This window comes from Trichomycterus rosablanca, chromosome 2 (genome assembly GCF_030014385.1).
Source record: "Trichomycterus rosablanca isolate fTriRos1 chromosome 2, fTriRos1.hap1, whole genome shotgun sequence".
In the NCBI taxonomy this organism is placed as follows: Eukaryota; Metazoa; Chordata; class Actinopteri; order Siluriformes; family Trichomycteridae; genus Trichomycterus; species Trichomycterus rosablanca.
The window spans coordinates 30,020,544-30,031,534 of NC_085989.1; the positions used below are offsets into that span (position 1 = coordinate 30,020,544).

The window sequence follows — 10,991 nt, forward strand, 5'->3', positions numbered from 1 at the left end:
CATGTGTTTTCTTCATGACAGCCGATGCCAGCCATTTCAAGTGAAACAGATCAATGCAGTCCTGTTCCATATGGTATGCCCATAGACCCTAAGCTCCCTTGGACCGTGAATAGTTGCAACATTGTCCGAAATTGACAGAATATAACAGCAGCCCTTACATTGTACATTGCTTTTACTGAACGAGTTTTCCACTTCTGTGTACAAAAAAATGTATTGAAATTTGTGTCCGCATCCCTCTGCTGTGAGCTACAGAAGCAATGGACAGATCAGGGAGGTCAAATAGGTTTAAGAGTCTATAAGCCTCTCACAAGAATCATACTCAGATCTGAAACACTGAAAATGTGTTTATTAATGTACCTTCCCGTTTATAAATACAAATGTACAGAACATTATGTATATTTGCATTAATCCTTCCATAACTTAAGTAAAGCATCATATACAGAAACACATTGCTTAGAAGAAAGGAAATCAAAATGCACAAAGAATTAATGCCAAGAACACAACATGCAGATGGCACAATCACAAAAGCAGACCAGGCTTATTAAAATATCTTTTCATAATAGAGTTCACTTAATTATAAGCAAAGACAATCTAAAGCCTGAGGCGCATACACAACGACAGTTGAGTTTGACCCAGCTATTTGGAAGCAGCCAGAGATGTTGCATAAGTGACCAATCTCTAATGACAGGAAATAAAGGCCTGCATGTATTATTAAGCAGCACAAGGGGAAAACAGCAGGCTGGGAGGAAGGGCAAAGGGTAACTAGCCTAACAAAGGTGTCTCTAATGCCCACTTTTTTTGTTAGCAATACAGAACAAAGCAAGAGTACAGAGATTGTACAAAAATAACTTCCGTAGCCATTGGAAATTATGCTAATGAATTGCTTTTCTTCCACTTTTAGCCAATTTATACACTGACAGTTGTAAACATATATTGAGATCGTGGGGTACTTAGCAGTACAACTAGGTATCCCACTACCATTGCGACCCAAGGTTCAAATCTCAATGGTGTTATCAGCCAGTTGGACGTCTACACAGACACGACTGGGGGCATGGGGATGACCGACTATCCTAAGCACTGCCCAAATAAAATAAAAAGGATTGTGTTAGGTAGAAACTGTGCCAAATCAGGCATGCAGACCAGAATTATTTGCTGTGGCGACCACTAAAAATGAATCTGGTTGCTAGCTTTTCCAGCTGGCTGGTTTTCTAACATGACCATGACAAATGAGAGCAAACAAATGACAGATGACCATAGACAAAGTGGGTAGTCACAGTTTAGCACTATTAAAACAAGTTTGATGGTACCTCCAGTCAGTCACATGACACTTGTGACTTAGGTCACAAGCTTAAACTCTATTTTCATGTGGTAAAGCCTTTATGAATCAAATATAAGACTAATCCAGTCTTTCTAGTCTTTATAACCCCTTCATGTTCAATAGCTGCTTTTACATAATTTCCTCTCATCTCTCAACAGACACACATACTGGTCTTCCCCTAATCTGAGTCATCGCTGCCCTTTGACTTCTGTTTTTTATTCTTCTTGTGCTTCTTCTTTTTCTTCTTCTTTTCTTTTTTCTTCTTCTTCTTTTTGTGGTCTGATGAGGAACTAGAATCCGAGTCAGATGTGGTATCCAGCAGGAGTTGCTGCAGCTGCTGGATCCTGTGGTAAACAGGTGGCACAGAATCAGTATAATCTGTACACATATTCTACCAACTACATAGTGAAAAGCTCTTGTCTATGCACGTAAGCTATTAATAATGCTTTCCCCAACATCATATTCAATAAAACTTTCTTTATCAAGTCCCCAAGATTTCATAAACATAGGGTAACAGGCATTTAGTAAAGGGTGGGACATTAAAAACTGTTTTCAACATTCGATTTGTCAGTGTTCCTCAGCAAAGAGGCCTGTATACTGGGAAATCACACAGCAGCAGCCCCCTACCCCTCTCCCCTATTGATTTGTTTCTCTTCATGCTGAGATGGCTGCATTGGTTCCAAAGCCTATCAAATGTTTTTTTTTAAACTCTGGCTTTTAATAAACCATGCCTTGTTTTCTGACACGCTGCTGCAAATCATTAATAAAATAAGACAACGTCACTTCTCTGCACCTACCGAGCACATTAGCGACATTATTATTATTATTACTTCTATGTATTATCATTATGTACTTTGTTTTTGGAAAACAGCTCAGTGTTGTTGGTTAACGCAGAAAAATGCTTCTTATTGTTAATTTTTAAATGTAAAGATGCATTAAAGTAACCCAGTAAAATCACTGTAATGTGATTACAAAAAAAAGTAAAAAAAAGCAGTTCTGTCAGTTTCCCCCCTAACCCAGCAGCACCATTAAGATTTTGAACACAGATCTCAGAAGTGGTGGGCTTGTGTAATAGACCGCTGTGCCACCCAAGCACCGGGTTCATCACTGTGGAAAAATTGCACAAGGAATAAGTCCCACAGTTCAAAGTCTTCTGTCATGGTATGGAGGTGTGGTAGTTGCAAAGCATGGGTACCCTATTCCTCTATAGGGCACCATTTATGTTCAAGGTTTTTGGAGCAACATTTGCAGCCATTTAGAAGATGTCATTTATCAAGGACATGTCTGCATGTTTCAGAAAGACCATGCCAGGCCACATCCTGCTGAGTACAATAGCTTGGCTTTGTAGTGAGAGTGTGCAGGCATCAAGACTGACCTCCTTGTGGTCCAGACTGATGGGTCACTTGGGTACAGAAGTAAGTTAAAGTACCATAACTTAAGTAGTCAACATTTTTGCTCAGTGCTAGGAAATTACCTCGTCTCTTTTTCATTTCGTTTGTTTTCCCTGATGATGTCATACATTGGGTCTTCGTGTGCCTGCAAGCAAATACATTATACAGATTTAAACAGTTCAAAGAAGTAGCCTGCAATGTGTTTAAATGAACACATGACTTAACACTGTTATAAAACCATTTACTGACTCATCTGTGAAGATTTTAAGATAAATCAAATCCTTTGTTCTTGGTTGCAAAACTCACTACATAAAAACTGCTCCTGGAACACATCACCACAAAAAGTGCGACTGTGAAGCATTGGAAATGACTTCTCTAAAGTTCTGCATAAGTCTTCAAGAACTGGCAGTTTGTCATTAGCTTCATGGAGTGTTTTTTATGACTGGGAAACTACACAGGAGCCGAGAATCACTAAGTATAATGCCAAGTGTTGAAGTATATGTTAATATAAAGCACACATTATCTTGCATATTTGTCCCATTAAATTGTTTCATGTTTCACTTATAGTTTCAGTCATGAATACTGACATTATCTGTAGTGCATTTGTTGTTTAAATTAAATGTTTTTATTGAATTTCTGGATAAAACTGTCAATGTGCTTTAGGAGAAGCTTTTACAGGCCAGAAAAATAGAAAAAATGTGGACAAAACTATTTTTCCATGCAACTGTATCAACCCAAATGGATAAACCAAGAGCGAAGTTGGATGGGGAGTAATGGTCTGAACTGTTTTGAAAAGACAGTGCTGGGATCCTTAGATCAAGTTAAGAGGAACCTCTGCTACAGCACACAATGACATTGAATGTTTCTACTGTATATTGTGGCAACAGTTTGAGGAAGGCCCTTTACTGTTTCAGCAATACATTGATATTGTGAGCAAAAGCCGGGTCCATTTAGAATGGTTTCGGAGTGTTAAAAACTAAAGATAAATTGGATAATCGCCCAAACATCAGTGTTAAACCTCACTATTGTTCTGAGATCTAATAATCTCCCAAAATGTAGTAGAATGCTTTGCCAGCGGAGGGGAGGCTGTCCTACCAACAACAGGGGACCTAATTTACATGAATACCCATGGTTTTGTAATTGATGTTTGATGTGCTCACATACTTTTGGCCATATAATCTATAAACCGAATGAACCGAGTCATAGAACATTTATGCAAGCAGCAATTTTGTTTTCATGTCACTTAATTTCTGTGAGTTATTATAATCTTTATAATTATTATAATGTAATTAGTAAAATAACTAGTTTGGATGTCCAGCCGCTTAGAGAGCTATTGAAAAATGCTAAAAGCCTGAAAGATTCTAATGCCATGTGGCAAAAGGCTTTATTGGCAACCAAGATCAATTTGTAGGGTACCTGAAAAATGACACTGGTGAGGAACTTACCACTCTGAACTGCTCTAGTTTCTGGTTTCCTTTGATGAAAAATGGGCATTCTCGGTCACCAGTCCTGTGGCCATAACGCTTGCATCTCCAGCCTAAAATACACACAATGCAGTCACAACTAAAGCTTCAGAGGAATTAGTTATAACCTAATAGTCAACCTAACATTTTATTAAGTATTAATAAAGTATTTCATCTGTAATATGCATTCTACTCCACATACAACACACAACTTGTCACAATTACAAACAATAGAGTTGTAAGAAGAAACAGCTTCTACATTTGAAATTATATACATAAGAATATACTTACACGCCGATCAGCCATAACATTAAAACCACCTCCTTGTTTCTACACTCACTGTCCATTTTATCAGCTCCACTTACCATATACCATATACTGACTGTTGTCCATCTGTTTCTCTGCATGCTTTGTTAGCCCCCTTTCATGCTGTTCTTCAATGGTCAGGACTCTCTCAGGATTACAGAGCAGGTATTATTTAGGTGGTGGATCATTCTCAGCACTGCAGTGACACTGACATGGTGTTGGTGTGTTAGTGTGTGTTGTGCTGGTATGAGTGGATCAGACACAGCAGTGCTACTGGAGTTTTTAAACACCTCACTGTCACTGCTGGACTGAGAATAGTCCACCAACCAAAAATATCCAGCGAGCAGCGCCCTGTGGGCAGCATCTAGTGACCAGTGGACAGTGAGTGGACATGGTATTTAAAAACTCCAGCAGTGCTGCTGTGTCTGATCCACTCATACCAGCACAACACACACTAACACACCACCACCATGTCATTGTCACTGCAGGGCTGAGAATGATCCAACACCCAAATATTACCTGCTCTGTGACCATTGAGGAACAGGGTGAAAGCAGGCTAAGAAGATATGTAGAGAAACAGATGGACTACAGTCAGTAATTGTAGAACTTCAAAGTGCTTCTATATGGTAAGTGGAGCTGATAAAATGGACAGTTAGTGTAGAAACAAGGAGGTGGTTTTAATGTTATGGTTGATCAGTGTATATAGTCATAGCATTTTAATGATTCCCACAACTATTTTTTTTGTTTTTAACTGAATAACTGAAACATATTTTATGTAAACATGTGATTATTGCCTTTCTAAAAACATAACAAATGACCGGGTAAAAATATACTCCGTGTTAGGAACTAACAGAAAGATGTGTGGTGGTTTACTCACACTGCATGACTTTCACCTCCTTGCCCAAAGGCATCCACAAGCCTTTAGTGGGTGCATGAGCCAAGAATTCCCTGGCATGCTCATTACCAGGAGCAACGGGTATACAGTCCTCTGGTTTCTCATCGTCTTCCTGAACATAACATTAATAAAGCTCACTTTACTGAGAATATTTAAAAAACAAACTGATATAAACATGGAATAAAAACAGCAGATCATCATTTCCTAATGTGTAGGGATGGGCTATGGAAGCATTTTCTGAACTTCATTTTAAATTTTAATTAGAAAATGTATTTGGTTTATTATGTCTTTGCTTTTTTAATTTTTCATCAATTAGCAATTTAGATTCTGCCATAATGAAAATGCATTAGCAACACATCTATGGCCGCTCAGGTGGCGCAGCGGTAAAAGTACGCTAACACACCAGAGTTGGAGTTTCGAATACATTGTATCAAATCTCAGCTCTGCCTTCCGACTGGGCTGGGCGGCAGCATGAACAACGATTGGCTGTTGTTCATAGGGTTAGGGATAAAGTCGGATCATAGATCCTCAAACTGGTGCAACTGCGGCCCCTGCTGGCTGACTGATGGTGCCTGCATAGGGCTGAGGAATGATGCTGATGGGGGTGTGGCCCTCCGTACACAGTGCCGACTGGTGTGTGAACTCGACTCGTGCAGGTAAAAAAATGCAGTCTGTACTGACTGTACGTGCCGGAGGGGGCGTATGTCAGTTGAGAGGCGTCCTCAGTCAGCGGTGAAGGGTTGAATCAGTAGAGATGATGCAATCGGGGTGATTGGACATGACTAGATTAGGGAGGAAAAATTGGGGGGAAAAAATAGCAACACATGTATTCCCCAGTGCACTTGCTCTCCAATCTCATGCTCTTTTCCCCTTTTTACTCTGTCCCAATTTTTATATACTCAAGTTCCCTGTTCTGGAAGAAACCCCCAGCATTTGTCTCTCTAGAGGAACGCTGTTTCGTTTCAATATGTACTTGTATGTAGCTGAAATGACAATAAAACCCCTCTGACTCTGACTCTCTGTATCCCAGACAGCAAAAGTTGCTGTTGCAGAGATAAAGTTTTCCCCCTTTCCCCCCCGATGTATTGTGTCCAATTCACCCAATTGTAACTACCTTTGCTGCTGCACATCCCTATACTGACTGAGGAAAGCCTTGGACTATCACACACCCTCTTCAACTTAAGCATATTCGCTGACAGCTGTCACACACTACTATCTGCAATTTAACCATTCCTCATGGCAGTGCCTTCGGCTGCCAAAAAAAGCCGCATATGCAGCAGGAACTTGGAACCCATTCGCCCGCCTTCCAGACAAAGCCAGTCAAGTACTGTATGTGTGGTCACCCGGATGGTTAAGAGCACAGCTGAGCTTTGAAACACTAGAGCTTGGGGTCTCAGAGGTGGTGGAATTAGCATTTAAATTCAAATGAAGTCTCAAAGTTACTTCCATAGTTATAGCATAACTGCAATTCTATATCACAATACTTACAACACATTTTTACAATACATTATATATCTAATATTCTGTTTTAATTTAATTTTGCTAACAAATTGCAAACAGTGGAGCCATGAAGAAATAGAATGAATTCTTATCCTTGAAATGTCAAATATTTAGACATATAGTAAAGGAAAACAAAACATCTGGTTATAATCTTGGTTCAGCTTATTTTAATATTAATGGACTATTGTTAATACATTGAAATATTGTATTAATATATATAAATATACAGTAGTATCTAGTTATTTGGGGCGGCACAGTGGCTCAGTAAGTAGCACTGACGCCTCACAGCAAGAAGGTCCTGGGTTCGATACCCAGGGGACCTTTCTGTGTGGAGTTTGCATGTTCTCCCCGTGTCTGCGTGGGTTTCCTCCGGGAGCTCCGGTTTCCTCCAACAGTCCAAAGACATGCAAGTGAGGTGAATTGGAGATTGAAAATTGTCCAGGACTGTGTTTGATATAACCTTGTGAACTAAAGAACCTTGTGTAATGAGTAACTACTGTTCCTGTCATGAATGTAACCAAAGTGTAAAACGTGACATTGAAATCCTAATAAACAAACAATAAACAAATGTGTTATTTGGTATACATAACATAATTTACAATAGTAGCAGGAATTGGAAAGATTTGGTTATCCAAGAAAGTGTAATTAGTGACAGTTGCAAACCTTTATAAGTCCTGGGGGAGGTTTTTCATAGCTGAAACAAACACAAAAAAACAGATTATATTAGTATGAGCCGTGACATATCATCTTGATTCATTTTTAACTGACTGGGTAAAATAAATCTGTGATCAGATGAGGAAAAGTATTGAAGAATAAGTACTTTATTACTGTACCAACCTGTTTTCCATACTGGTCTACACAAGCACAGTGACAACATTTAAGATACTAAATCCCTTAAATATGTTAAATTAACACAGATTACAGAAAACAGTCCTAGGTAAAAATGTAACACAGTATTTATATCTTATATTTAATATTTAGATAATCGATATACACACACTGTCCATTTTATCAGCTCCACTTACCATATAGAAGCACTTTGTAGTTCTACAATTACTGAGTGTAGTCCATCTGTTTCTCTGCATGCTTTGTTAGCCCCCTTTCATGCTGTTCTTTAATGGTCAGGACTCTCACAGGACCTCCAAAGAGCAGGTATTATTTAGGTGGTGGATCATTCTCAGCACTGCAGTGACACTGACATGGTGGTGGTGTGTTAGTGTGTGTTGTGCTGGTATGAGTGAATAAGACACAGCAGCGCTGATGGAGTTTTTAAACACCTCATTGTCACTGCTGGACTGAGAATTGTCCACCAACCAAAAACCTATCCAGCCAACAGCGCCTAGGTAGCGTCCTGTGACGACTGATGAAGGTCTAGAAGATGACCAACTCAAACAGCAGCAATAGATGAGCGATCGTCTCTGACTTTACGTCTACAGGGTGGACCAACTAGGTAGAAATGTCTAATAGAGTGGACAGTGAGTGGACTCGGTATTTAAAAACTCCAGCAGCGCTGCTGTGTCTCATCCACTCATACCAACCAGCACAACACACACAGGGCTGAGAATGACCCAACACCCAAATAATACCTGCTCTGTGGGGGTCCTGACCATTGACAAACAGGCTGAAAGCAGGCTAAAAAAGTATGTAGAGAAACAGATGGACTACAGTCAGTAATTGTAGAACTACAAAGTGCTTCTATATGGTGAGTGGAGCTGATACATGGACAGTGTGTGTAGAAATAAGGAGGTGGTTTTAATGTTATGGCTGATCAGGCAGGTCTTTCTGTGTACTGTAAAATACTGTCGAAATCAGAAAAATAAAACCTATTTTTACAGTTTATAAACCTCATAACTGATTCACCCATGAACACTGCAGTGCATTTGTTAGCTCGCTTCCCAGCGTTTTGCACTGAAATTAATCGAATAATCGCTAGCTCATTTAACCCCGACACTAAGAGAATGATCTATCTGTCCGTAAGTGTTATAAATACATGTTACCGATGAACTTACAACGTCTCGACATGTTTGAGTTTCTGCGCCTCCAGACTGACTTTAGCAGTGTGAATGCTGTAGTTCTGCTCCTCATCTTTATACACTTTCTCTTTAGTTTTTTCTCTCTTCTCCTCTCTTCGTCGCTTTCTGTCCGACATAGCGCTCGCTTTACTGTTTAAACTTACTGAATGTTTAATAATGCACCGTTTACAACAGCATGTTTACAAACAGTTTATTATGTTGATACTGCTATAGTTGAGCTAAAGGAAAGTAGCCTGGCATTTGCTTCCGGCTAAACGGCCGGTCACAGTAAAAGTCCCATGCTAGAAAGCACATAATCTCAGTGCTTTGTTAATCTTAAAACATACATGTGTTTATTTTAACAGCATTATTATTGTTATTATTTGCCGTATGAAACTGAGAGTAGGGCAGCAGTAACCGTTTCGCTGCTCTGTTAGTGTATTACAATTATATTTACTTTTTAAAAATGTGTTTCCATTGAGACACAAGGAGAATCTTTATTAAGTACTGTAAGAATGTAAACAGGGCTGCTTATATAAGATGTTTCAGGTCATTGTTGGCAGTTAATGAGAAGGTTCTCCAGCTACTCCGGTTGTCGCCCAAACATGTCTTCTCTGAATAGTTACAGTGGACCCTTGACATACGAATTTATTTGGTTCCAAAGGGCTGTTCTTAAGTCAAAATGTTTGTTAGTTAAACCTATTTTTCCCATAAGAAATAATGTAAATAGAATTAATCTGTGGCACACAAAATGATCATATTAGTTTCCATTGAATTACTTCATGAAGAAAAAATGTCTAGGGATTTACAGGTTCTACAACCCCTGGCAAAAATTATGGAATCACCACTCTTGGAAGATGTTCTGTCAATTGTTTAATTTTGTAGAAAAAAAATAAATCACAGACATGCCACAAAACTATCATTTTTCAAAATGTCAAACTTCTGGCATTAAGAAACAATAAAAAAAAAGAAACAAATATAATAGTTGTGGTCAGTCACAATTGCTTTTTTTAGATCAAGTAGAGGAAAAAAATATGGAATCACTCAAATCTGAGGAAAAAATTATGGAATCACTCTGTAATTTGCAGTTTAAAAACAAAACATCTGCAGCAGATTAGATTTGCTAATTGTTCTTCAGTTTAAAAAGAGTGCTTACACCTCAGAGAGCTGTTGCACAAAGCAGATTGTCATGAATCATGGTTCCAACACAAGATATGTCAGTTGAAACAAATGAGAGGATTATAAAACTCCTTCAAGAAGATAAATCATTGTGGAATGTCGCAAAAGATGTTGGTTGTTCCCAGTAAGCTGTGTTTAAAATCTGGACCAAGTACAAACAAAATGGGAAGGTTGTAAAAGGGAAGCATACTGGTAGACCAAGTAAGACATCAAAGCATCAAGATAGAAAACTTAAAGCAATATGTCTTGAAAACAGAAAATGCACAACAAAACAAATGAGAAACAAGTGGCCGGAAAGTGGAGTCAATGTCTGTGACTGAACTGTAAGAAATCACCTAAAAGAAATGGGATTTACATACAGAAAAGCCAAACAAAAGCCATCATTAACACCTAAAAAGAAAAGAACAAGGTTAAAGTAGGCTAAAGAAAAGCAATCGTGGACTGTGGGTGACTGGATAAAAGTGATCTTCAGTGATGAATCGCGAATCTGCATTGGGCAAGGTGATGATGCTGGAACTTTTGTTTGGTGTCTGTCCAATGAAATTTATGAAGATAACTGCCTAAAGAAAACATGTTAATTTCCACAGTTGTTGACGATATGGGCCTGCATGTCGGGTAAAGGCACAGGGGAGATGGTCTTCAATAAATGCCAAAGTCCACATTGAAATTTTGGACGCTTTTCTTATTCCATCAGTTGAAAGGATGTTTGGTGATGATGACTTCATTTTTCAAGATGATAATGCATCTTGCCATAGGGCAAAGGACGTGAAAACTTTCCTTCAAGAAAACATATAATGTCAATGGCATGGCCTGCAAATAGTCCGGATCTCAATCCATTTGAAAATCTCTGGTGGAAATTGAAGAAAATGGTCAATGACAAGGTTCCAACCTGCAAAGCTGATCTGGCAACAGCAATAAGAGACAGTT

General features: G+C 38.9%; 1 protein-coding gene across 1 annotated transcript; it reads right to left on the reverse strand.

Annotated features, from left to right (window-relative positions):
* Positions 1-349: 349 nt before the first annotated feature.
* Positions 350-9,130, reverse strand: rp9 (RP9 pre-mRNA splicing factor). Its single transcript, XM_062990695.1, has 6 exons — positions 8,883-9,130; positions 7,537-7,567; positions 5,356-5,485; positions 4,155-4,246; positions 2,793-2,854; positions 350-1,662 (listed from the first exon to the last, which is right to left on the reverse strand). Exons 1-6 carry the CDS (start codon positions 9,020-9,022, stop codon positions 1,497-1,499), a joined length of 621 nt encoding a protein of 206 aa, XP_062846765.1. The 5' UTR covers positions 9,023-9,130; the 3' UTR covers positions 350-1,496.
* Positions 9,131-10,991: the final 1,861 nt, after the last annotated feature.

Coding starts and splice junctions, on each gene's coding strand:
- rp9 (XM_062990695.1), bottom strand. CDS start 9,022: ATGTCGGACAGAAAGCGACGAAGAGAGGAGAAGAGAGAAAAAACTAAA. Junction 7,568..8,882: donor CTCAAACATGTCGAGACGTT/GTAAGTTCATCG, acceptor TGTTTGTTTCAG/CTATGAAAAACCTCCCCCAG. Junction 5,486..7,536: donor CTCCCCCAGGACTTATAAAG/GTTTGCAACTGT, acceptor TGTTATGTTCAG/GAAGACGATGAGAAACCAGA.